Source organism: Lagopus leucura, unplaced genomic scaffold (assembly GCF_019238085.1).
Source record: "Lagopus leucura isolate 7727_CA_CO unplaced genomic scaffold, USGS_WTPT01 Super-Scaffold_73, whole genome shotgun sequence".
In the NCBI taxonomy this organism is placed as follows: Eukaryota; Metazoa; Chordata; class Aves; order Galliformes; family Phasianidae; genus Lagopus; species Lagopus leucura.
The window spans coordinates 86,405,047-86,432,238 of NW_024962252.1; the positions used below are offsets into that span (position 1 = coordinate 86,405,047).

Here is a 27,192-nt window from a genome sequence, read left to right on the forward strand (position 1 = left end):
TTCTTCTTTTTCTTCTTCTTTTTTTCTTCTTTTTCTTCTTCTTTTTTGTTCTTCTTTTTTTTCTTCTTCTTCTTCTTTTTCTTCTTCTTTCTCTTCTTCTCCTTCTTTTTTTTGCACTAAACCAACACATTACTATTTTGCATGTCAGCTTACCATGCGTAACAGAAGAGGTTAGATTTAGATATCCCACCTCTTGGCCTTTCATCTCCATGTTTGGCCTGCAGAGGAAAACCATCTTCCAGCAAAGTTAGCAGCAGGAATTATTCAGCTTTATTTGACATGTAGTTCATAATCTTTCTTTACACCTTCTCCTGGTAATGAAGTACAGCCCCTGGAATAAAGCGTTCTTTCTCTGAGTGGGGAAAAAGTGACTGATATTCTCTTTTTCACTGCAAAAGAAGAAAGAACATTCAGAAAGAGCATATTCCTTTATTAGAAAAGTATGTGGTATTCCTACAAAGCAATGGTAACACAATACCCCAACTACAAATAAAGCACAAGTGAGGACAGCAGGGAGGAGGCTGCTGGAAGGACAGAAAAAGCTGTATTTAAACAGTTGTGTTTGCTTTTCTGTAGGAAAAAAATACCTCAGAGAGCTCTTTTCTGCCAGAACACTGGCACTTTGCAAATGCTGCCAGCACATACCTGTGAGCAAGCCAGCTGACATCAGTTGTCCAAGAACATGGTGGGACTTTGGACATTTTATCCATTCCTCTTCTAACAGATGTCTTTGTCAGGGCTGTTTGACCAGGACAAGCCCATGGGTAAATACAGGAGCCTACTTAAGGAAGATGTGTTGCAAGTCAGTCGGATCTGAGTTGGATAGCACCATAGTAATGGGAATTATGTACCTGAGCTTAAGATCAGAGCAGGTTCGCAACCTCTCTCCCAGATTAAATGGGGTTTTTACTATATTGGATACTTTGTGTTGTAAATGCACTCCTGGCATAAGGAAATGCCATTCCCATTGCTGCCTGGGGCTTCACCAGCAGCATTTGCGTGAGGGAGCCCAACAGGACATGACCTGTAAGGCATTTTCATTGGAGATGGCCAATTTAGCCTTGCTGCCCAGAACAATTTGAAATCCTGGGCCCTTTTCTGCAGAGCTGCATTGCAGCTGTGAGGTGCCAACATGCCCTGGTACCTGGAGTTGCTTGTTCCCAGGTACCAGGACACTGCATTTACCCAGGCTGAACTATCTTTTAAAACTTTTCCATTCTAGATTTTGCACAACAGGATGAATTGTGAGGCGCGTTTAGGTAAATTCCAGTGAGCTAAATGGGCCTGGGTGCTGTTATTCTGGCTCTTTAAGCAAGCTGTTCTTGCCCTAATGAAAAAACAGCAGTCCTTAGTGGTAGAGGAATAATGAAAGCCACCAACCTGGGGAGATAGTTTCCCAGTATCTTTCAGCAGTCATCAGGCATTTTCAAAAAACAAGTATTGTGCAAATCAGAGCATTTCTAGACAAGGCTGGTGGCTGGCAGTGTCCGGAGCTAAAGTGGCCAAGAAATGAGATAACAGCCTTGTGGTCTGTTCATTGCTTTTGTGGTAGTACACCTCCAATTTTTTGGGAAGAAGGTCTCACCTCTGAGGAAGAAAGGAGCTTACCACCAGATTTTCTTGCATTGTCATTTTTGAGAACTGGAACTGCTATTTACCAATGTAGGGAAGAGCTGTACCATGACCCAAAAGATGTAACATGACAGCAACTTGCTGACCTGGCGGAAAGCAAACCCTCAAAAAAGAAGCTGCAGATCCTGCTAGTGTCATTGAGCAGACCCTGTGCAATCATTCCACCAGAACCAAACCATTTCCACCCAGTGCTGCCCAGACACCTCAAGGAGGAGAGCGAGGCTTTCGCTGCCCTTCTCCACTTGCATAAAGGCAACAGCAAATCCCAGAACTGCCTCCCTGGCAGGGAATGCATTGCTGTCCTACAGCCACGCATGCACGAGGGGACTTGAGACTGAAAAAGACTCAGAAATGGAACCTTTGCTCGGATTCTTCTTTAACATGGCAAGTTCATACCTGTATCTCAACATTACTTTTTAACCACACTTCTGGACCCAAAGGACACTGATTTTGTTTTTAAAAAAAAAAAACAAAGCAGACCAAAGTCAGGACAGAGATATGTTCCAACCTCTATACGGAAAGTCTGCTGAACAACTGAGAACAAAAACTATGGCCTTTCACATCATTCAAGCAAAGGCCATTCTGGTATGGGCCCAACTGTAATATAGCAGAATTACATTCATGAGAATTCAGTTCTTGGAAAATCAGATCCTCAGATGCACTGCAAATGTGTTTGTGTTCCTGTTTCACAGGGCAATAGCCACGTCATTAGGCTAAACCTTTCGCACTTTCTCTTTTAACTCGTTAGATTTATTTACCAAAAATCATTGCATAGATATGCCCAGTAAGTATCTTAGAGATCTGTTTGAAACTACCTAAAAGCTTAAATATGGAGCTTCTCTCTTCACTGCATTCAGGCTTCCATTAAAACTGTAAGTTCCTCAGACATCATGCCCTGCAGCCCCCCATAAATCCTCTGCTTGACACCCTGAATGCACCATGGAGGCTCTAATACACATTACCCAAAAAGAGCTACTATAAAATTCCTGACCTTTTCTTGTTTGTGTGACAAAGGGAGAATGCCAACTCCACCAATCGGACCAGATAATCACTCTCCTGTGAAAAGCCTACAATCCACATCCTCTGTTTTCTTCTTAGCTGAACTTCCACCGCATTTGCTCAATCATTTTTTTTATGTGTGAAGTCCATAAATCACCATCCAATACACATAAGACAAGGAAGAGATTTCATCCTGGTAGTTCAGATATCAGCCGCAGGAGACGTCACATCTTGTACCCAGAAGTGCCAGGTGCTGTGGTGTTCTCAGGCGTTATCATCTCTTACACGCAGGTTTATTTGAGCAGCCCTCACTGTACAGCAGGACCAATCGTTTGAGTAAAGAAAAAACTGAGTAAAGATAAAGGTTTACAGGACATTTTCTACAAAAGGCTCAACAGGCAGAACAGGCAGCACCAGAGATGCTCGGTCAGGCTCTCAGAAGCTTTGCCCTCGTCCTTGCCCAGGAAGTCTGCCTCAGCTCATACTGCCTCCAGTGGGAGATGAACTGCACCCGGGGCTTTTGTAAGAGCTCAGTACTTTGGGCCCTGCAGCCACGCTTTCCTCAGGACACAGCACTCAGCCCATACGCTGGGTGAAAATGGACTGCTTCTTCCTCATTTACAGAGTCAGAAGAAGTCCAAAGATCTGTGTTGATAATGACAGTATTTTGTACTTATGATCCAGACGTCCCATGCTTGTTCCTGCTGGAGAAGGATGAGAATCTGTCCCAAATGCTGAGTTCCTCAAGAATGGCACTGTTCAAGTTTTATTTTTTCAATTATCTTCTCCTTTTCTCAGTTTTAAAAACATGCCAGCAAAGGCCAAGGAAGTCAAGGATGTGAGCTCCAGGTTTTAAGATTACCTCAAGGCAAACAGCAGCCTCCTGCACCCAGGCTCCCTTCACCTTTACTCTCCAGAACAAGCTTTCTTTTGGTTTTTGATACTGTTCAGAACACCAACAATTATTGTTGGGGTTGTGGAGAAGCAGAGTGGTTTCTTGTGTTCGCTGAGAGATCATCTGCCTGAAAATAAAGCCATCTGCTCTTAAGCACAGGCATTATTCAGCCCACATCTAAAATACCAGGACTGTGCCTCTTCCGCTTACCTCCCTGTAATCTATAGGCAATGTAAAAGGCCATAACCCATCCAACCACCTCATTCAATGCTATGATCATCTATTCAGAGATCATAGTGGGATCTGCCCTCCCCCCCCGATATTTTAAGTTACTTTGTAATGCCCACCATAAGGGCAGATGTTCTGCTGGAGCTTTATTCTCCTGACAGATACTGGCCACTTCAGGCAGCAACTCCATCGATGTGTGACGCTGCTCACTCAGGGGATTTTTAGGCAGAAGTTTACAGGGAGTTAAAAGAGCAGGGAAATGTCTTCCTGGTGCAGGAATCTGGAAGCTCCCCTAAGCCCCCCATGTCAGCCTGGTGGTGTGCGAAGGTGTTAAACTGGCATGTGTCTATCGAGGCGGGGGTGAGCCTTTTAAGTCCCCTGCTTCTTCCCCACTTGTGGAATTTGTTGTGCCAGTGGGATGAGGCTGGCTATAAAACCTCTGTCCCACTCCACAGCCTGCGAGTGCATTGCAGCCCCGCTGACATCCCCGTTCCTCCCTGCGAGCCACCAAAAGGGCAGGATGGAGGCAAGCTTCACCCGGATGCTCTATGTGCTCTCTCTGGTTGTCATGGCCTATGCTTTCACCCAGGAAGGGTTCAAGGAAGTGATGCTGAAGCAGCTGGGGCTCTCTGAAGTCCCTAAGCTTCATAAGAGAGACCTGATGGACCTGGTCATTCCCGAGCACGTGAAGAACAAGTACATCTCCATGCTGAAGCGGCACAGGGGGAAGCGTCGTGCCTCTCCCAGCTTGGCCAGCATCCTGCAGGGGATCCCCGGCAATGCAGGTAACACCAGGGCAGGGCAAGCCACAGGGAGTGGGGCTGGGGTCAGGCTCTGAGGGGGAGCAGGGTGGAAAAAATGTATGTACCCCATGATCCTGGAAAAGGGTGGGTGATAGAAAAACCCTGATGCCCAGGCACATAGCATCCTGGGCAGTGAAGGCAAACTACCTGCAAATGGTTGCAATTTGTGTGGTTTTCTGATACTGTGCACTGCACTGGCACAAAGGGACACATGCTTTTTGGTGCTTGCTCTATTTAGGAATAATTACATATAGGAGATTTCCTCCTATTGTCCCCACATCACTGTTTCAGATCTAGAGGAATTAGTTTATTTGCAAGATACTAAGTATGCGTTAGAAAAAGTGTGTTTAAGGGCTGTCTCTGCCACAAGGGATCATGTTGGAGCGTGCAAGCAATGTGCTGTGATAACTGTGGATGAAATGCAGAGGATAGCAATGACAGCATGTCTTTTTGTCTCTACATCACGAACAGAAGTCTTCTACTCTGACCCCACGCGCCAGAACTTCATCTTTGACATGGAGGGAAGGATACCAAAAAACAGTGAAGTGACAATGGCTGAACTGAAGCTTTTCAAGAAGCCCCTGGACAGGGTGAACCTGCCAGCCAGGCAGCCCCATCGGCCTGTCTCCAATGCCAGGGTCAGCATCTACTGGGTGCAGAGACAGCATGATGGCACAAACAGGACCTCACTGATCGACTCACGGTAGGTGATGGGGAGTGTGGAGCTGATGAGAGCAGACATTAGGTTAAGGCTGCAAATATGCAATGATGCGTTGAAGTGACGCATTTCTGTGCCAGATGATAGGCTGCATCTTTATTAATAGAACCATAGAATCAATCATAGATTCATAGAATCACAGAATCACTGAATGGCTTGGGTTGGAAGGGACCTCAAAGATGATCTAGTTCCAGCCCTCCTGTTGCAGGCAGGGTAGCAAGACCCTAAATTAGGCACAGAATCAGGCTGCCCAGGGCCCCATCCAACCTGCTTGTGAACACCTCCAGGGATGAGGTGTACGCAGCTTCTCCGGGCAATGTATTCCAGTGCCTCATCACCCCTCAGTGAAAACCTTCCCCTAACATCTATTCTACTCACATCTCACTCCTTTTAGTTTAAGGTTTTTAGTAGTTTATTCTACTCATCACACCCTCTTTAGTTTAAAACCATTCCTCCTTGTCCTATCACTATCAGACTATAAAAAGGTTGATTTTACTCTTGTTTATAAGCTCCCTTTAAGTTCTGGAAGCTCAGCTGGCTGGTGACACAAGCACTGCATATAACCTTGCACCGTGTGAACAAATATCTTGACACAAGGGTTTTTATTTCACCATTCAGTGCTTGTTAGCCTTGCATGCCTTGTGGGTAGAGAGGTTGTGGAGTCTCCTTCTCTGGAGATACCCAAAGCATGTCTGAATGCTTTCCTGTGTGACTGCTGCAGGAAACCTGCTTTAGCATGGAATTGAAGCAGATGATCTCCAGAGGTCCCTTCCAATCCCTATGGTTCTACGATTGTTTTAAATAGTTCATTGCTGTGAGTACTTGCCCAGAGCTGCTCAGCAAGCATTAACATATGATCAAGGCACATGACAATGCACAGGAAGCAAATTATTCCACAGCAAAAAAAGCACCATGAGCTTTGTGTGATGGGCTTCTCTCTGCCTGGCAGGCTGGTTCCCATAAGAGAGTCTGGCTGGAAGAACTTTGACGTGACCCAGGCTGTGCATTACTGGCTGCGGAACAAGAGGCAGGAGCCAATGGTCCTGCAGGTCTGGATTGAAGGGGAAATGGTGGGCAGCTACGCTGCAGAGGTTGCCAAGGCCGTGCGCTTCACCTCACAGGATGCTGGGGACAGAGCTGTGGGAAGACCTGAGCTGGTGCTCTACACCCTTGACTTGGAGGACTATGGGTGAGTATGAAACCTGCATCCATGCAGCTTTGTCCCTACATTACTGCACTCGCTTTGTTGCCTGAATTTTCAAATGAAACCTGAGCGTGGTCTGAGCTTCCTAGCTCCGGGCTGTGCCATCAGCCTTACCTATTTGCTAACATTTCTCCTATTGCACACAGGGGCCCTGGGGACTGCAAGGATGGAGTGCAGGCAGGAAAGTCCACCTGCTGCCGGCAGAAGCACTACATCAACTTCCGTGAGCTTTCCTGGACGCAGTACTGGGTCATCGAGCCGGCAGGATACCAGGCTTACAGCTGCCAGGGGGGCTGCCTGCAGCTTCCTGGCCCACTGCAGCGCTGGGGAGGCAGGAAACGTGCCTGTGCTGTGGCTGAGAGCTCCCCGCTCCCTATCATGTACCTGGTCCAGAGGGGCAACCACACCGAGATTGAGGCAACTGAGTTTCCCAACATGATCACCGAGAAGTGCAGCTGCATGGCAGATGGTGCAGCACTTCTGTGAGGGCTGACTTAGGGGAGGAATAGTGCTGGTGGGCCTGAAGGATGTGCACCTCCCTGGGTTTGGTGTGGCTGCCTCTGGGTAATTTCAGTCCCCACTCCAAGGCACTGCAAGCAGCTGCAGGTGAAAGGCAAGGACAGTGATCACAGTCAGGTGCAGAAGTCAAGCCTGGGTTTGGATTTTAGTTCCTTTGTTCCCTATGCTTTGTACATTTCAGTCCTTGTCTGCCCAAATTGTGTTTACTATGGATAGCAGAGCAGAAGCACTTACATGTATATGCTGTATACACACACAGATGCACATGTATCACAAATACATGTACATATATATGTACATATTTTATACATGCATATTGTTTATAAACGCATTTTCTACATATATGCACATATATGTACATATATGTACATATATGTACATAGAATGTACATAGAATATTGCCTAGAGCTAAAATGAATGTACATATGTAAGTATGCGTTGTATGCATATATCTGTAGATATACATGTACAAACAGTGTTGTCCAGAACTAAAAGGACAGTACTGTTGGGCCCTGTACCAAGGATTTGGCACAGTTTTAAGCAAAATTTAGAGTCCTGAAGCCAGTGAATATATTGGGACTTGGGTTTGCTTGCACAAACAAGTGTTTATAGACTCAGGTCCTCATTTTTTCTGATTGTGTATTACAGTTTTTTCAGCTACTTTTCTAGTCTTAATTGCTTTCAAAATTAAGTAAACAATAAAATATGATTATTTAAATAGCCATGTTTGCATATCATTATTCCTAGGTGTAAAAGCAGAGGAAAAAAATCTGTAACAATTCTGACTGTACCCCAGTGCCCAGCTTCTTCATGCACACACCCAGCAACAGTCATCAGCTGTGCATGTGTCTCTGCCTGCTTATGATAAAGATTATCTGCTCCTGTGGGCAGGGACAGGGCTGAATCAGGGAGGAGCATGCACCACCGGTGCTTCTCCCCAGTGTCAGGTGTGATCTCCTTTTGAACAACACAAAATCATGGAAAATGCTCCTTGAACTCTGACACTGGGGCCATGCCCACTGTTCTCCGGTGCAGACTCTTTCCCTAACCCCCAGCTGCCCTTCCCCTGACACAGCTCCATGCCATCTCCTCAGACCCTGTCGCTGTCACACAGAGCAGAGCTCAGCTCAGCGCTGCCCTCCACTCCCTGTAAGGAGCTGCAGCTGCCATGAGGCCTCCTCTCAGCTCCTCTGCTTTGGGCTGAGCAAACCCAGTGGCATCAGCCACTCCTCACACATCTTTGCCCTCCAGGCCCTTCTCCATCCTCGCAGCTCTCCTTTGGACACTCTCCAATAGATTTATGTCCTTCCACCCTCAAACAAGTACTGGGTTGCTGACTGGAGTGTCACTGATGGTAACTGACTCCTACACCAGTGTAAGCTGCACGTGGAGCCCAGCCTATGGGCCACAGACAAGACAAACCTTTCCCCAAGTGCCTACTTCCTTGGAGATACTCAAAAGCTGTCTGGACGTAGTTCTGGACAACCTTGAGCAGCAGGGTTATGCAAGGCGACCTCCAGAGATGGCTTCTTACCTCAACCACTCTATAATGGTGTGAAGAGGGGGATTGGATGGGCCCAGCTGTGACTTCGGCTTATCCATCAGGAAGGTTGAGAAGCAAGGTGTCCCTGCCACTCTACAGGAGGCCAGCTCTGAGGTCACCAGCCACACCTGCATTCACCTCAGCCTGTGGATGAGCTGGTACCTCTCACCTGTGTAAATGATTGTGACAAACGAATAAAAAAAAGCTTTAATGGGAGAAAAAAAGAAAAAAAAGGAGCTAGGTACATATCACCAAGGGTGACCCGGATTTGAGCAGGATGAGCCAGACTGGCCATGGCCATTTTCTTCTCACAGTTACATGGAGTCTTTCTCAATGAGCATTCAGTTCCAGTTCCTACCCACCCAGGACAGGCCACAGCCGGAACCTCAGCTGTGAGGAACAAAGCAGAAGATTTATCTACACCCCTCTGGCTCCTGGGGAAGAAAGCGTTTGAACTGGTGTTTGACTGAGGAAGAAAAGCATTAACTTTGTTGTCCCTCTAGCCCAAGCCACACATCCTCCTCCCAGGCTGGGAGGAAGTTGTACTATGGGGGCCAGGATGGCGGAGGGCTGGCAGCGCTGACCTCACCAACCCATCATGCCCAAATATCACAAGCACAGTATTCATGCTTCATGAGACACACAGCACGTCTCTGCTGAGTCACCCTTGCTGGCTTCGCAGTGAACATCAGCAGGGTGGAAGGTGGGTCTAAAATGGAGAAGGCTCCAGAGGCTTCTATAGTGCAAACTTGAAGGCAGAGGCTGCAGATGAAGCCCTGCTTCCTCAGACATCCCCCAGTGCCACAGAAATTATCCCCCAGCCAGCCATCTTCAGCACAGGCAGCAGTTGCTGTGATATCATGCGCATGCTGTCTTGCTGCTTTTGTATTGGTACAAGCTGTAGCAGACACAAAGCCTGTCGAGCTTGTCGTGTTATTCTTCCCACCGGAGCAGCAGCACAACCCCTGAGGAAAGGCAGAACACCTTACATGCATGACAGCAGCTTGTTTCAGCATTAACATTTAGGCTTCACTAGAAAAAAAAAAAAAATGATAATAAGGAGGAGTAGCGCAGTTTTCAAGCCACACAAAATGCCCCTGCCAGCTGAGCTACAGTGCCCTGTCTGATCCTTCCACATTTTCATCCAAATCGAGGCTGCTCTTCTATTTTCTTTAAGAATCTATGAGAAGTTGCAGCTTTGCCCTGCTGGTGAGACCTCATTTCTGCCTCTTTTTTTTTCCCCTTTGCATTTCACAAACTCCTACAAATAGTGTCTGACACTTGGCCTCTCAGGACAGCCTCCTAATTGCTGGTGTAAGTAGAAAGCCAAATTCCCAATCCACATCTCAACAGAGGTGATAACCAAAGCAGCTCCTCTGCCCTGGTTGGGAACAGCTGGAGGCTGGGAAAGAGGGACCCAGCACAAACAGACAGGGAATCAAGAGCTTTTCAGACCACTGTGTGATCCCCTGAGACTTTGATATTTTTAAGGAACCATCCAAAAGACTCAACATCTAGTTTTTGCCAATAACTCAGTGTAAAATGAAATGCCAGACAACCACATCCTGGGCTGCATCAAAAGAAACGTGGCCAGCAGGTCAAGGGAAGTGATCCTGACCCTTTGCTCTGTGCTCTGAAACTTCACCTGGTGTACTGCATCCAGATGTGGAATCCTCAGTACAGGAGAGATGCGGACCTGATGGAGTGTGTCCAGAGGAGGGCCACAAAAATGACCTAAAGGATGGAACACCTCCCCTATGAGGACAGACTGAGAGAGCTGGGACTGTTTAACCAGGAGAGGAGAAGGCTCCAAGGAGACCTGAGAGCAGCCTTTCAGTATCTAAAGGGGAGCTGTAAGAAAGAAGGGGACGGATTCTTTAGCAGGATCTGTGGTGATAGAAAAAGGGGAAATCCTTTTAAACTAAAGGAGTATTTAGATTGGATATAAGAAAGAAGCTTTTTTACTGTAAGAGCGGTGATGCACTGGCACAGGCTGCCCAGAGAGGTGGTGGAGACATCCACGGTCAGACTGGACGGCACTCTGAACACCCTGATGGAGCTGTAGGTGTCCCTGTTCACTACAGAGGAGCTAGACTATGTGGCCTTTAAGGGTCCCTTCCAACTCAAACAATTCTATGATTCCATTACCTTGCACTGCATGCAGCAACACCTGTAACCACCAGAAATGTTTTCAGGGAGCTGTGCCATAGCTCATAAAACTGCAGCAGAGGTTCCACGAGCCAACTGGTGCCTGATGAGCACCCCTCTGCTCTCCAGACCTCGCAGGCAGCTCTCTGAGGAGCTTCTTGCTCTCCATTGGACTCCACCGGAAGGCAGGCGGGGTTTACGATCACGCTTTTTCAGAGGGTTCCACCAGCACCGCCCGGAACAGGATACATCCTCCTGTTAGTGCACTGCCACCTACAGCAGCAAGCCTAGAAGTTGCCCTACTCAGAGAAACGAAGACGTAGCTGCGTGCTGTCTGCATCCTTTCCGCCAGCGCAGGCGCAGTGCCGTTTGTGCCAAAAACTGCAAATTGGCTTTTCGGGAGCTCGTTTGTCGGCATTGCAGAGGAAAGTAGGAAAGAAGCCTTTTGACTGAAGGCAGCCAGCTGCTGTCTGTTCTTTGCAAACTTCCACAAGCTCTTTTTCCATACCTCAGTTTAGGAAATGGAGATATTCAGCCACTAATCTTGCAGCACTCTTTTGACTATAAACTCCAGGACTTCCTACACTGCTATGAGATGGAAAACATTCATGGAAAACAAAAACATTAAGTGTTATTACATGATATTCAATTTCTCCAAGATGAGGGGGACGAGAAAACTAGTTCTCACTTAACAGTGTGCTTTGTGTCACAGAAACATATCTGGACAAAATTATTCAGGTATAGCAATGAATGCTCCTCTGGGTCATCCAAACTGCTGCTTAAGCTGACCAGCAGACAAAAACATTGCTAAAAAGCAACACAGAAGAAAACATGTTCCAATTCTGAACTTCCCAGAATTTGTACCAAAAACCTGTATTTCACCTGGGTAATCACCCGCCCTGCTTCCTACTACTTTGTGTATGGTTAATATTAGACTTTCTTCCAGATCATAAATGGATCTGCATGAAATAAAAAGCCTCTTCCTCAGATTTGTGCCACTGGTTTCTCTAATTCTGTTACCAGCTGACAACGGAGAAAATACAAGAGGAGCACAAGTCAGTGCTCCAGCTCTTTTACATGTTCAGGGAGAAAAAAAAAAAAGTAGTAAAATGACTCCTCAGAATTCTGCAAGACACACCTCACATAGAGAAAAGCTCTCCTTACTCATTGCGTGTACACACTGTTATGAGAAGCAAGCGCACTGACAGTGTGCCAGCCAGGTGAGATTGCTGCTGAGATGTAACTTTTGTTGAGGGACCCCCCACCTCTTCCCATTCTCTAATGAAACACACTCAGGAAACCAAACCTTTCCATGTGAGATCCACTTGTCCTGTCACAATCCCCATATGATACGACTTGCAGTGTCCTCATGTTTCTTTTGCCCTTTTCTAATTTTCTAAGTCCTTGATAAAGTGTCATACATGTGAAGTATCAAACATCAACTTACCTGCCATGTATTATTTTTAGTTACCTGCTGCATAAATCACTTCTCATCAAATAGACCACATTATTCTAACAATAAGCTGCAAAACAACAAGTTCACCACTTTTGGGTCACATGCATAGGGAAACAGAAGCTTATGCACGTTTCAGCCTCGGGTGTCACAATCCATGTTTTCAGAACACTATGTCAAGCAGATCCAGGAATGCTGGATTTGTGTATGATGGAATAACTACCGGTGGCACAAATATCTATCTTTTTCGTAATTCCTTGGGATACTAATGAGATTATTTCATAAATGCTGGTGTAGAACTTCCAGATGACCAGCTGAAAGATCCAACAGGATACTGAAGATTTGCAAAGAGTATCTTGTACTCCTAAGGAATGTTTTATTTAGATGCACCACACGCTTACAATTAGTGAGCAGACTCAAACCCATCTTACAGTTAAAAAACAAATACAGGAAGCTCTTTTGACTTGTCTATCAGAGGCTGCATTATAAATTAATCCTGCCCTTCCCAGTTCACACGCATTTCCTTGGTATGACTGAGCACCATCTCCTACAAACCAGAACGAATGCAGAACAGAAGCCCTGGCTGCCGGCTGTGCTGGGGATGCTCGCACCTGAGCCGTCCCAAGCCCACAGCGACACCTGGAGGAACAGCAGGGCTGCTCACACAGTAAATTCAGGTGGATACATCTCCAGAGCCAGAAATCCTCCATCTACATTCTCCAACCAAGTGCCTCAGGGGAGGAAAAAAAAAAGTAAAAATTAAAAAAAAAAATAAATCAAGAGGGGAGCTCTGCTTTGGTCAAATGCCAGCAACTGTGCTAAGTGGATGAGGTGCAACCAGAAGTAACCACCACACTCCAGCCTTAACTCTCTCCAGCATATTGGCAAGTCACAGAATAGGCTGACTGGTAACTGAGTATAAATTGTCATATCACCCAGCATTTTGGAGCAGCTGCACAAACACAACTGTATTAGCAGCCTGCCTGTACAGTTTGTCAACAACACAACTTCAGCTTTAACACTGCCAATACAAAGCTAACTCCCAAGTATAAACAATTTCTGAGAAGAAAGGTTACAAGATTGCAAAATGCTCACTGCTAACTGAAATAGTAGATAAGCATTGCTCATGTTTGAGATATGAAACACCACGAGTGAACTTGCTCCCTAGCATTTGAAACCCATTTCCTGCCTGTACTGCTTGTACAGTGTCAGAAAAGGAGGGAAATCTTTATTTGGCCAAGTCTCTCCAAGAAAATCTGATACATAGATAGATCATGCATAATACTCTCAGCATACAGTGGCCAAGTCTGAAGCCTGAGGCACCAATCCAAAGCCTCTCAAACAGAAATGGCAGCTGTACCTGCAGTCATAAAAGCATGCCACTGTTCTAACAGGAGCCTTTACCACCTCATGGCATAACTCCCATTTCTGATGTTACAGACTGAGCTGGGATAAAGCACCACCACTGCAGATACTCAAGTCCTCGGGTGCCTACTCCATTGCTTTTGCCACTGGAAAAAAGTTAGAACCTATACTAAATTTCCCACCCAGGTTCCGATGAACACTCTGTAATGTACTAACCTTCAGCAAGGAGCAAATGCACTTCGTTCTTTTTAATTCCTTAAGGATGTAATTCTTTCTTCTTCCCCCTCACTCATTTGTTTTTAGAGAGCAAAATAATTTCATTTATATAAGAAATATTTTTACCAATTAGTTACTGATGCCTGACATCTCACTAATTCATAGAACAGCATTTATTAAGACTGACCCCATCCATATGGAAACACTCTTTTCATACAAAGAAACTTCAGCATAAGCCCAAATCACAAGTTTGGTGTTTGTCTTTTACCTGTGCTAACTGGAATATATATTAAAGGAGATCCAATTCAAAGCTAATAAAGGACTAATACTCTTCTTTAAACAGGTGAGGATGGTGCCATACATTCACTCTCTAAAAAACACACAGGTTCTTCCTTCCCATCTGCAGGGAGTTTGCTCTGTTACATTAAGATTTGTTATAACTGTTGGTAAAGCTTATCAAAAGGCAGTATTTCACTCCTTTAATATTGACCACATAACTAACTTGCCATTTAACAGCTTCCTCTGTGCTATGTCAACTAAACTTCATAAAAAAAGAAGCAAAAAATTATCCAGAGATGCCAAAGGATTCTCCATAACAGTACAGAATGACAGCAGAATAAGGAAAAATTACAAGTACACAGACACAAAGTAATTTAAGATTTCCCTTTTTTCCCTTTAGAAGGCTTTGCGAATAAGGAAGGATCAATCTGGTCTCTGGACAGACCTCTCACTGAAAAAAGCCTTGCTGCTCTCTCCTGTAAAGTGCCTCCACATTTCAGTCCTAAGGCCATCAATTGCATCTTCAGCTTATCTAACCCCAGCACTTCCATTTCAGCAGCAGAGTTGAAAGCAAGCAGGTCGATTGGTTCCACATCCTGCAAAGAGAAAAACATCCCATGACAATCACTGCTTTCTTCCTGAAGGGGGAGGGAAGAGAACAAGTACAGACAAAACGCCCGATTTCACAAAAGCCCTTAAATTAGGTTCACCCAGTAAATGAGTTCAAACTTTGAGATAAAGTTAAGCAATATCCCCACATATACTTCTGTAGCATATTCCCATTATTAGTGATGTCTCTGCTATTTAATACAAGCAATACTCCATCATGTGTAAGCAAACTGAGGCTAGCTAGCAGCAGGGCCATAACAACACAAATCATAGCAGTGCTAACACATCCCAGAGCACAGTGAATGTCCAGCTTCCTATCCAATGTGCAGCTGTGCTCCTGCAGCTTCACTACTGGCAGTGTCTCTGAGCTAGTCAGAGGCTCAATCCTGATGTCCAGACAAGCTGCAGATGGGGTTAAGCTAGGGATGTACACAGCCTCCAGGATGGAAGCACTGCTCATTTTAAATGCTATGAAAGTGGCTGAATTTTTAAAGTAACTCCAGTAGAATTAACACATTCAAAATAGAATAATAATGAAAAACATTAACAGTGCTTAATTTATTCTGGAGAGAAAACAGATAGCACTGTTTTTATCCCCAGGGAAGTTAAGTACACTCAAGAAAAAATGTACTAAAAACAACAGCCCACCATCTCACCTAGTGGTTCAGCAGCCTAAACTTGGCTTCCAGCATCATGGCAAAGCTGTCAAACCCTTTTTAACAACATGCAGAATACAACCAGTACTCCCATAACAGCAGTAGCAAGGAGCCACCAGCTGCAGTTGGTCAGAGCTTTGCCCACAGAAGAATACAGACAAGGATGAGACATGTCAAAAGCTGGAATTGACTAACACCCAAAACAGGACACAAAATCCCACCTTGTTCAGCATATAGAGCACCTATTATCCCCAGGGTAAGTATAATGCTGGAGGTACCTAAGAGACTTCAGAGCAAGTAGCACCAGTGGTGTGAGTAAGCCTGCTCCCTTACAAGCTCAACAAAAGCCACTAGTGCTAGCAGAATTAGAACCCGTGCTGCTGACCATATAAAAGAAAAAAAAAAAAAAAGAAGCCTGGCTGTCACATTATTCTAGTTCTACTTTAAAAATAATAATTAAAAATAAATCCATCAAGGACTATTATAAAAATATTTCCACCTGCAATAACAATCTGCCACAGCACTGGTGGAGTTTCCTGTTCTAAGAATAGACCATCTCAAATACTAAGCTAAAGGTAAACACTGGAGAATGGTAAACATTCAGTTAAAAGCTTCTCTGTCTTAATGGTACAATAGATGATTAAGTTTTAACTTATCAGATTGCAGCCTTGGTCTTTTTTTCCATTTAACTGTACTAAATTTCACTTATAAAGAATTCAGCCATTGTCAATGGCAGCTGATGGGAGACTTTCTGCTCATGTTGAACAAAGGAAGAATATTCAAGCAATCTCTTCAAGGCTGAAAAAAATATATTTTTAGTTTGATATCTAGAATAAGCTGTTTCCTTTCTTGCTCCTGGCTACTGCCAGAGAAAGAATCCCATGGTCAGCACTGCTCCTGATGGGACACCAACCCCAACTGCCAGCAGGGTTAATGGCACAGTAACAGTACAGAAGTGCTTCTATCCCTGATAGGCTAGATGATCGTTTTTTAAAATCATTCTTCCACCATCTTTTGCAAGTTCAGGTCAAGCCTAACACATTAATCCTAATTCTCTAGTAAGGAGCCACTTTTTAAAAAGCTGACTTTTAATGATCAAATAAAAGCTGAAGTTTGTGTCAGTTTGGGAATTAAACTCAAGTCTTTTATAAATAAAACATTAAGAAATATTAATTAGCTGATTGGTTTACGGCACTTCTACAAGTAACAAATTCTAATTTAAAAACTGTTGTCAAGATTATGGACGAAGTACATCATAAATAAGATTAGTCAACTTGGCAAGTGTTTGGTAGTGTCTCAAACAGCATTGCTAGGAGTCTTTCATTCTACACAAGGGTTTTATTTTCCTTCACTCACCAACCATAAGTGATACTGAGAGCATCTATTTATGTGGGAGGAGAAAAAAAAAAACAAAAAAGGAAACACAGATGTTGGGAAAAACAACTACATGATCAAGAGCAACTGCACCTTAATTGAAACTACTATTAAAAATTTTCCATCTTAAAAAGTTTTGCCCTGACCTGCTCTACTTAGGATCAATCAAGACTGCTACTTTACTGCAATTCAGCTTTCAACATGTGGAGTTAATGGGGATCAGCGAAGAGACTCTCAACCAAGAGCCTCTTTTGGCTGCAGCTGCCATTAACTTCCACACTCCCTTAACCTAAGCAGTGTGATTCTAATGCACCATCTTCAGATGAGCTGTTTTTCTTTTTTAACTTTGGGATGTCTGGTCTGAATCAAGCTCTTAAGATTCTATTAAATTCCTAGGAAAACTGATTCTAATCCAAGCACTTACAGCCACTGCATTAAATTCAGATGATACATACCCTCTCTTCCTCTTCAATTTGTGGATCACAGAAAATAAGAAATGATCCAAGTACAAGCAACTGAAGAAAAATATACTACGCTTTGTACTGCTTCATACTTACTGTGCTTGGTAACCAATTTGTTTCCTGGGCCTTAGAAGAAACATTTTCTTGCTCTTCTTCCTTCAGAGTCTGAGTTATTTCACTCTTCTCTTGGGCCTCTTCCTTCAGAGGTGCCTTTGTCATTTCACTGCTTTCATCAGCTGGAACTTCAGGCTGGCCACCCGTGTGGGTCTCCTCCTGCAGATCTACTCTAGTAAGCTCTGGTTGCTGCGATGCCTTCTCCTCAGCAGCACTGGCAGCTGGACTGTGCTCCACTGAATCCACAGAGCTGCTTGAACATTCATTGGCATTTCCAGCATTTTCATTATGCCTGCTTCCTAATGGACAGCTTCCATCAGATGTCTGAGGGGAATCATCTTCACTGCCATCATCAGAATCTGAACTGTCGGTATCATCCAATCCTTCCAACCCCAGCCTGGCATAAGCAGTACATGACAAATATTTAGGTATGCTGTTCTCCAATTTAATCACCTCAATGTAGCCACTGCTATTTAAGTCTACATTAAGATGAGATGCTGTTTACATGCACGTACCTAACTTACACTGTGTTCAAACCTTTATGGAGTCCTAATACTTACCAAAAACATCTCTTTTTTCCATATTTTGTTCCTTTCTTTCCAGATTCACCAGGACGCTTCCGACCACTGCCACTTTCTGGTGACACTACTTTGCTAGATGAGGCCTGCAATCCTAAAAAGAAAAGTTGAAGTCTACCTCACTGATACACAACTCACACCTGCCCTAAATTCTATTTCTTTTAATTTCAGATGCAGCCTAAAACACGAACTGAAAATAATCGCTACTGATATATATTTATGGAAACTTGAAGATTCAGAAGCAGCAAAAGCTTCCTTACGCTGCTTTATTAAGACACGGAGTCATTCTTACAACTGGATTCCTGACATGAGCTTTTAGTTTCTACATCCCAATCAGCCTCAAGTTTCATTATGAGTTGCCAGTAAGGGACCAACTAGTGGGTAAATATAATAGCTACAAAGCATAGCAAATGAAACAAGGTATTTCACAGACGAAGCATCACTTCTATTTAGTGATAAACACAATTTAAGGATAAACACAATTTAAGAAAAGCAGTAGACAAAGAGGAAAAATGAATTCAACAAATTTCACTGGAATTTAAAATGTAATTCAACTGAAAGAGTTATCATCAGCCATACTTTTTTCTTTAAATTCCATGCTGAACTGAGCTTTTAGTTTGCTTTATCTTTTGAGGAAAGAGAGTGAGGCTAAACTGCAGTACCTTTAAGGACTGAATCTTCTAGGCGTTCAGCCATTTCGTGACACTGTTGCTGGTAGTCTGTGTTTGTAAACAGGTGCTTTGGCTCTGCAAGTTTCCGTTGCAGCCTTTCCAAGCGCCTTTGCTCTTTTTCTGCTTCCCGTTCCGCTTGCTGCTTCACCCATTCAGCCATCCTGCAGATTACGGATCCATGAAAATGAGAGCATCTCCAACATTTAACATAATATTATGTCTCTGCAATTACCAATGCTTTTACCACTTGCTAGGATAGGAGACAAGGAGAAAAGAAGAACACCAGCACCCGTGGGAATTATGGATGATACAGAAAGTCTTTCGGACTTTTTAGTATTCAAAATAAAAACTGCTGTAACTGTCACGTGACCTCTTTTGTTAACAGCAAACTCTGCCACTGATTTCACAGAATCACAGAATCACCAAGGTTGGAAGGGACCTCAAGGATCACGAATCTCCAAACCCCCTGCCACATGCAGGGTCACCAACCTCCCCATTTAATACTAGACCAGGCTGCCCAGGGCCCCATCTAATCTGGCCTTGAACACCTCCAGGAACGGGGCATCCACAACCTCTCTGGGCAGCCTGTGCCAGCACCTCACCACTCTCTCTGTAAAGAACTTCCCCCTGACATCCAACCTAAATCTTCCCTCCCTCAACTTAAAACCATTTCCCCTCATCCTGCAGTTGTCTACCCTTTCAAAGAGTTGATTCCCCTCCTGTTTGTAGGCTCCCTTTAGGTACTGAAAGGCTGCAATGAGGTCACCCCACAGCCTTCTTTTCTCCAGACTGAACAATCCCAGCTCCCTCAGCCTGTCTTATAGGGGAGGTGCTCCAGCGCTCTGATCATCTTTGTGGCTGTCCTCTGGACCCTCTCCAACAGCTCTCTGTCTTTCTTGTACTGGGGCTTCAGACCTGGGCACAGTACTGCAGATGGGGCCTCATAAAAGCAGAGTAGAGGGGGACAATCACCTCCCTGTCCCTGCTGGCCACCCCTCTTCTGATGGGTTTATTTTACAGCGCTAGCTTCTAAGAAAATGCCTAAATACTCACGCTTTCTCATGATTGACATCTCGAAGCCTCCTTCCGCTGAGGTCCCGGCAAGCCTCTCTGTTGGTTGTTTTCTCAATCTGAGCACCGAGTGCTCGGAGCATAGATCCAAATCCTGTGAAAAAGAGTAATCAAGAATTAGATATGCAGAAACAAACTGAGATAGTACACAATAGAATTGCCTATGGAAAAATAATAGTGATTTGATGCCTCACTTTCCTTCAAGGTTACTGAAATGCAAGGTAACTTGAAAGTTACAATGTTAGAACATCACTAGGAATGTTTTAACAATAAATAATTTAAAAAAACATCCAACATTTACCACTCATGTCATTTCTGCTTTCCTAATATTGCACACTAAGGTTACCAGGACCTGTGCAGCACTCCTAACACAAGAGCCTACCCCTGGATTCCCCCCAGCAGAATTGTTTGCAATCCTCTCCATCTTCAACTTAACATTCTCAGTCCTTCCCAATTTATCCAGAATATACTTCTCCCCTATGTCCCTTTACCTCCCATCAAACTTAAACGTCCTTTAAAAAAAATATTTTAAAAAACACTTATTTTTAAGAGATAGGCACAGCCATGTCATCAAGCTGACCACAATTATGCTGTGCAGCTTCACCAAATAGATTATGATGGCTGGATGTGACAATTTCAGTGGCCTTTTCCCACCTTAGTGATTCCATAACTCCTCAGCTACTAGTCATAGGCAACTTCTGCTAACTGCTAACTTCTCTCACTCAGTCCCACCTTACATTGTCTGAAGTCAGACAAAATCCCTCAGCTACCTCAATGAGACACTACGTGGACTAACACTAATATAATTTTAAGCAGCCTAAAAGAAGCAAGCATGATTTTTCAAGCAGAAGCTGGAACATATCTATACATTGATGCCTTTAAATAATCTTTAAGGAGCGCTGTAAATACTAAACACTCTAAACAGCCTGCCGTACCACAGAGCACTATTGTGTTCAGCTAATAAAGCCAAGGAAAATTCACACAGCTCATTAACTACATGCTACAGCTTTCACATTCTGAAGGACCTAGCTGCTACACCTGGACAGGACACGTTCCCCAAAATCAACAGCAGCAAGCTCGTTCATGAAGGCAGCAGGAGCTGCACCAGGCCCGAGAACAGCACGGTCAGTTCTTAGAAGCCCACACGATGTGTATGGGGTAACAGAGCACACCGACCTCCTTTCCCCCCACACAGCCGCAGCTCCACGCTGTACACGGCGCCATCCCGCAGCGCGTCTTCTCCAGCCGCCAGCCGCCCGTTACACTTCACATACAAGCTTTCTTCGGGAACCTTCTAAAAACAAACAAACAACAACAACCAAACAACAATTCGTCACCCGACGGGAAACGAAACACCCAGCCGAGGCCCAACAAGGGAACAGCGCGGCGAGGGAGGCCGGCCTCCGAGACGAGGAGTGCCGCCCGCGGGACCGGAGCCCCGTCCCGCTGCCACTCACCAGCTCCCGAGCGCAGTCCCGCAGCAGGCCGCGCACCGAGCCGCCGCCGGAGGGCAGCGCCCGCAGCCGCACCCGCGAGCACAGCGGCTCCCGCACCAGCAGCGCCATCTTGACTCGCCACCACCAACCGCCGCCCCGCGCACCCGTGACGTCAGCGTCGCGCGGTCACGTGACGCGCGGGGGCGGCTAGCGTCGTCTGGCGCGGGGCGATAAGGGGCGGGCGGTGCCTGAGCTCGGCGGTGGTTGTGTCGTTGGTTGTGCCGTTCGAGCCTTCGGGGCGGGCTGCTAGTGGCAATTGACTGCTTGTATTTCATAGGAGCTATAAAAGGCTTCCTAGCGGCTTGGATTCCGTATTTAAACTGCTAGCGGCTCAAGCATCGCCTAAAGCAACCTGTAGTGTTACACCATAACCTTCAGGGTCGATCTGCTGTCTCAATCCCTTCAGTTCATCGCTTCCGAGGCCTCCCAAATGCTAGCTTACAGCAGTCGGTTTGTGAGTCCATTGCCACGGCGTAGCAATGAGACAACCCTGTGTGGCATAGAGTCACAGCATGGGCCAGGTTGGGTTGGAAAGGCCTTAAAAGCCCCCCCGGCCCCACCTCCAGCCGTGGGCAGGGCTGCCCCCACCAGCTCGGGCTGCATCCAACCTACCCTGCAATGCTTCCAGTGATGGGGCACCACAGCTACTCTGGGCAGCTGCGCCAGGGCCTCACTGCCCACCCAGTGAAATTTTCCCCTGATATCTCACCTAATTTTCTCCTCTTTTAGTTTAAAACCACGTTTTCCTGTCACTGTTTGTGTGAAAAGTTGATTTTCCTCCTGTCTACAAGCTCCCTTTAAGCACTGAAAGGTTGCAGTGAGGTCTCTCCAGAGCCTCCTACAGGCTGAAAAAACTCTTCCCACTCAGTCTTTCTTCATAGGAGAGGTGCTCCAGCCCTCCAGCATCTTTGTAGCCTTCTCTGAACTTACTCTGAAAACTCCACATCTTTCTTTTGCTGGAGGCCCACGGGAACATGGCATTTTTCATGGAGTGGCTCTGAGTGTGGCTCACCTGGAGCTCACCGCGCAGAGGACGTGCCCAGCATTCCTGCACAGGAAGCAATCCTGAAGGTCGTTTCCCAGCCTGTGATACTTGGGGCTGATCCAGTGGCATAGTTACATGGAGTGTTTAGGGTGGAAGTTGAGCTCTCTGTGATGCGTTACAGCTACCCATAAGCAGGAGGCCTGAGGAGTGGTTATAAGGAAGTGTGTGCCTTTGCCTCTCAAAGAAGAGATCTGTGCAATGGCATGATGGAGATCTAGGCTTTGGTCTCCTTCACACCCTCAGCACAGCTACCTAGTGAGTGCACGCTTTGAAGGCAGGGTGCTGCCTCCTGCGCCTTGTTGCAAACACCATTGAAAACGTTGTTGGGCTAGGTGGCTTCCTACCCCCTGTCACTATTATTAGGCTGTGCATGCAGCAGGTGGAACACTGAGGGAAGCTGCAGATTCAGCATGCCTGTCCAGTCCCTTCCTGGAGGGGTGGGCAGGGAGACCCAGCTCCATGGGGCCATCCCAGGTGCCTGGGAAGGTACTTGGCTGGCAGCTTATCTGGCACTGGGCAGCAGTGTAATCTGCCTGCTCCAGCCTGGCCCAGTGGCTCTCAGCCACCCTTATGGTTTGGAAGTGAGAAGGATGCCTGTATCGGAGCCTGAGAGTAGCATAACGCCTTCGGTACCGACTGTACCTCAACAAAATAAAACTCATGTCTGGGCTGCTTGGCTGTTTTGGAAGGCTTGGTGCCATGGCTGTCCCACTGTGTTTTTGCTCAGGGGAGCAAGGTGCTGCTCAGCTGGGTCAGCATGAGCATGGGCTGTGCAGAAATGTAGCTCTCCTGCCAGGCAGTCTGAAGAATTTGTGGCAAAAAAAGAGAAAGCTGAGAAACTCAGAAGCAGAGAGATGATGTGACCAGCAAGCGTGGACTTCACATAAACAAATGAGTAATTAATTAAGGTAATATGCTTGTTTTGACCAACTAACAAGTCAAACTTGGCCCACTGTTGTTACACTGTTTTTGTTTTAGCTGCAGTGTTTTCACAAAGTATTTTCACCCAGGCAGGACAATCGCTTACGTCTTACCTGTTGGAGCAAGTGGTATTGCTGAATTCTATGCCATGTTGCAGCAGTACAAACCTGATGTCTGTGTAGCCAGGAAGAGTTGTGGTTATTTTGTCCTGGATTGGGCTCCAATTCAACCTACACTGTATTTCAAATCACCTGATGTTACTAGTTTCGTTTATAATCATGTACTTAATCTTCGGAATGCCATGTAATGATGAATTCCGGTAGATTTGATAGAATCGGAGAATAATAGAATGGCCTGGGTTGAAATGGACCTCAAAGATCATCTGGTGTCAACCCCCTTGCCACAGGCAGGGTCATTGGCCACTAAACAAATTTGGGCATTTTTATTCATATATAATATCAGATTAAAACATAGTAGGCAATACATGAGTGATGCTGATATATGAGAGATGAATAGCTATTTTCTTAGGTTTGTAGGATTTCAGTTTGCATTCTGAGAGCATGATTCATTTCCTACTGTGAAACTTGGGCTGTTGGCACTGAGGGTGTGGAGCTTGCCAGTACAGGCCAAAGAATAGATGGAGTTGTCCAGGAAAGAGTTGGGCCACGGGACTGTCCAGAAGATATGCTTGAGTCAGTGTAGTTCACAGGTCATTTGATCCGCATCTTGTCTAAATATTTTGTACTACTCTTACATCCATGCTGATGAATTCAGTATTGGCTGAATGACAATGTCCCTGTGATGGCAGCTCCTCGCAGGGAAAAGAGCACCAAAAAAGAGATGCCACTTGTCTCCACTGCAGCAAACAGTCATTCATAACTCTGACGCGTGGATCCTGCCTGCAGATGCATCCTACCGCTGCAATGCACCTGTGAAATTGAGAGCTGACAATAGTGGAGCCATCACAACATAAATCAAGACCTTTATAGATCACACATTGTCACTTGCAGGTAATTTGAAGCTATTAATGCCACACTGCAGTTCTGGATGGCTATATGTAACTGACTCGCACGGATCCCTGCAAGTCATCAGGCTACAGATGACAACTAATAGGTAGAAGAGTAGTTTTCTTTCAGCTTGGTCTGGCAGCAGCACTAGGTGTACAGTCCCTATTCTCATGATTTATGCAATGCCATTTAGCTGGTACCACATTCATGGCAGTAGAAGGGCTGGTTGAGTGTTCCTGTTTCTCTTGTTCTTGATTACCCTTCTACTCCTAGAACTCATCAAAAATCTATTGCTTTGCTCTCCACAAAAGAAATCTAAATAAGTCAAAAAGGCTGTTACTGTAATTTCCAGTTTGAGATATATTTTATTAAAATGTTATCCTCTTGATAAAACAATGATCAGTCTCTGATTGTGCAGTGGTGTTTCAGAGTTAATTAATAAATCATGCCTACACTTTTCATTTAGAAAAGATTTTACAGACATAATTAATTAAACCTGACACTGTCCTCGTGGAATAAGGAAGCACTCCGACTTTTTAAGCAGTGAAACTCAGGCAAACTGGTTGTACTGCTTTCTCAAGTAAGTGGCAGGAACAAGGCTAGAATTTAAAATTCTGTATTATTTTGGTATCATTTTCAGAGCACCCATTCTTTCCTTGTTTCATTCCTTGCATGTGATGTCTGAGTTACTGAGTGTGGCCTCATGGTCTGTTACATGCAATATGTTGGACTATTTTCTGCTTAAAATCTGTTACTTCATCTAACGTGCAGCAGAGGGATTTTCTTTTTCAGTATCTGAAACCATGAGATACATAACCATCAAAATGCTACTTGGTCATTCATTCACTCATCCTCATTATTTCCTCCAGTATATTGCATTTTAATAGCAGTAGCAGCACTTTACAGCAGCTAATAACGGCCCCACTCAAGACCAGGATCACATAATGCAAGACTCAGTGCTGAGAGATACTCACTGGCCCATCACTTCTAATGTGTGCATACAAGATGCCTGTGGTAGGGAAGAGCACGGAAATGGTTGTTCACCAAGATGCTCAGCGTAACAAACATTGAGTCAGAAGTTGTACTGATAAGAATTCAACGTTTCTTGCTCTTAAGTGTATCGCTTACAATGTGAAACAGACGTGCATTTTCCTTTTACAACACTGTAAGTGTGCAGAGATGTTAAAAAATGGAAGCCATTGAAAGAACTTGAAAACCTATCTTTTAGGAACTGGTTTTCCATCTACTAGACAGCCTGTCACATTCTGTAATGTATGTGGAGACTGGCTCACCTGGCTATATTTTCTTTTACGTTTTCATGGTGTCCCAATGTGCGAGTTGCAGATAGTATATTTGCAAACCATAAACATTTTATGCACTTTCATGTTATTTTTGCATGAAGGTCAGGACAGCATGAAAAGAAACCTGTGCATGCATATTCTCAGAACAATAAGTAAGAAGCTGTATGACACAAGGGAACACTTTTTACTTCAGATACTGACATCACAGTGTTTGACAAAAATGCGATTAACCCTAATGAATCTAAGTTGGTATTTGCAGGTGCAGCTTCCTGCCTAGCATCAGTAGTCATCTGCTTCAGTTTTTGTGTCATCAGCACAATGGCTCAAGACAGTGCATATGATACCTGATACTGGATCAGCAGCAGCTGGGGGAGAACTAGAGACATCACATTACTTGTATGACCCTGTATTATGCAATGGCGACTGTTAGATCTGCTTATTGTCTCACGGTGAACACCTACATATCAATCTCCAAATAAGTCTGTGATGAATAACTACATTTATTCTCAGCTGGTGATGATGCAGATACTTGTTAAGATTTAAAAATAACTGCTTTTTTTTTATTGACCATCACAGCACTCCCTTTGCTGTGGACGTACTTTTGTCTTCATCCTATGCAAGAATATGGAAAGCGGGGTTTTTTTCAAAGAAACACGTACTGCTCTGTGCATGTAAATATTGAACCTGAGAAACTAAGGCTTGTTTTTGTTTGGCTGTGAGTATCAGCACCACAGTCTGCCTTGCTTGTGTTGTCAATGATCATTTTAAATTTGGCAGCAATAATTTGAGATAAATTGGCTAATTAGACACCCAGGTAATACTCCAGTTGATACTTCCTGGCCAGTCAGATTCTGGTATTTCCTTAACCTCATACATTGCCTCTTACTTATTAGTTTCAGTGCTTAGATTTGATCTGTTCTGATCAATTTTAACCGAATGCAGTGGGGGAGGAATGAATGGGCTAGTTGTTGTTTACAGTATATTTTACTGGAAAACAATACCAAATGTAGGTCTCTGCCTCCATACCTCTGCTCTCCCTGTAATGAAGCTAACTGCTTTTAATTATAGCTTGTAGAGACACTGCCGAATTACTTAATCTCCGTTTAAAGTCTGGATTCTGGTTTCTTAATTGGCATCTGAATGTTTGGCAGCTTTGAAAAAAGTCCAAAGCTAAGAGAGAGCAGGATGAAATGTGTTCCATGAATAAATGTGTCTGACCTCTATACTATAAAGTCTTAAGAAACAGCAGAGATTGAACGTTTGCGTGCCTTTGCCATGTGAGCTTTTCATCCAATTGTGATGCTGCTTGCAATAACTGGAAGCTCCAAGAGCAGAAGAAATCACACTGTTCTTGAAACGATCGGCTGAGGTGGAAAAAGGGAAAAGAGATCAGGTGTCCTCATTTTCTTTTCAACTGAGACGGAAGTTGATTTGGAAATGTTCCTTGCTGAAACTGAAGTTGCATTTCCAGTAGTTGGGAGGAGCTCCCAGATTACATTACCCCACCCACGTCTGGTTGCTTTCGGTTTACCTCGGGAAATTCTACAAGGAAACTGAAGGAGAGAAAGAGCACAGCAGCAAAAGGAGGAGCACAGAGAACCTATCTAAAAAGATAAAAAGTTAAAGTAGTGCTTCAAACAGGTATGCCCTCATTTTGAGTTATGTTCAGCAGAGATAACGAGTGGCTAGCAGTCTGTTTACGGGGCACGGCATACTGTGTGTATTCATAAATCTCATTTAAAGCAGATCACATCACCAATTTGTTCACCCCTTGATGAAACAATGAGTTAGATCCTCACCTATTGACCACTGTCAAAGCTCCAATGATGTCAGGGAGAAGTGCCTTAACTGAAGGATCCAGTCTGCAGCATAGAGAAGCCTCATTC

The 27,192-nt window shown here is 44.7% G+C and overlaps 2 protein-coding genes and 1 long non-coding RNA gene across 3 annotated transcripts; 1 reads left to right on the top strand and 2 right to left on the bottom strand.

Moving 5' to 3' along the window:
• Window positions 1-74: 74 nt before the first annotated feature.
• LOC122182088 lies at window positions 75-10,222 on the bottom strand. Its single transcript, XR_006179704.1, has 3 exons — window positions 10,187-10,222; window positions 8,533-9,573; window positions 75-389 (listed from the first exon to the last, which is right to left on the bottom strand). It is a non-coding gene; the product is annotated as an uncharacterized LOC122182088 (long non-coding RNA).
• LOC122182045 (left-right determination factor 2-like) lies at window positions 4,173-6,965 on the top strand. Its single transcript, XM_042875050.1, has 4 exons — window positions 4,173-4,539; window positions 5,029-5,260; window positions 6,225-6,464; window positions 6,626-6,965. Exons 1-4 carry the CDS (start codon window positions 4,173-4,175, stop codon window positions 6,963-6,965), a joined length of 1,179 nt encoding a protein of 392 aa, XP_042730984.1.
• A 2,274-nt stretch (window positions 10,223-12,496) lies between the features above and the next one.
• SDE2 (SDE2 telomere maintenance homolog) lies at window positions 12,497-21,101 on the bottom strand. The gene is made up of 7 exons (XM_042875038.1): window positions 20,994-21,101; window positions 20,713-20,830; window positions 19,519-19,630; window positions 18,457-18,626; window positions 17,777-17,888; window positions 17,199-17,613; window positions 12,497-14,598 (listed from the first exon to the last, which is right to left on the bottom strand). Exons 1-7 carry the CDS (start codon window positions 21,099-21,101, stop codon window positions 14,377-14,379), a joined length of 1,257 nt encoding a protein of 418 aa, XP_042730972.1. The 3' UTR covers window positions 12,497-14,376.
• Between the last annotated feature and the right edge of the window lie 6,091 nt (window positions 21,102-27,192).

Bases quoted from the DNA above. Each gene is read 5' to 3' on its own strand.
- LOC122182045 (XM_042875050.1), top strand. From the start codon at position 4,173: ATGAGGCTGGCTATAAAACCTCTGTCCCACTCCACAGCCTGCGAGTGC. The intron at 4,540-5,028 runs GTAACACCAGGG...CATCACGAACAG, and splicing joins GGGGATCCCCGGCAATGCAG to AAGTCTTCTACTCTGACCCC. The intron at 6,465-6,625 runs GTGAGTATGAAA...TATTGCACACAG, and splicing joins CTTGACTTGGAGGACTATGG to GGGCCCTGGGGACTGCAAGG.
- SDE2 (XM_042875038.1), bottom strand. From the start codon at position 21,101: ATGGCGCTGCTGGTGCGGGAGCCGCTGTGCTCGCGGGTGCGGCTGCGG. The intron at 20,831-20,993 runs GTGAGTGGCAGC...GTTTGTTTTTAG, and splicing joins GGGACTGCGCTCGGGAGCTG to AAGGTTCCCGAAGAAAGCTT. The intron at 17,889-18,456 runs GTACTGCAGTTT...TTTTCTTTTTAG, and splicing joins AGAAGATTCAGTCCTTAAAG to GATTGCAGGCCTCATCTAGC.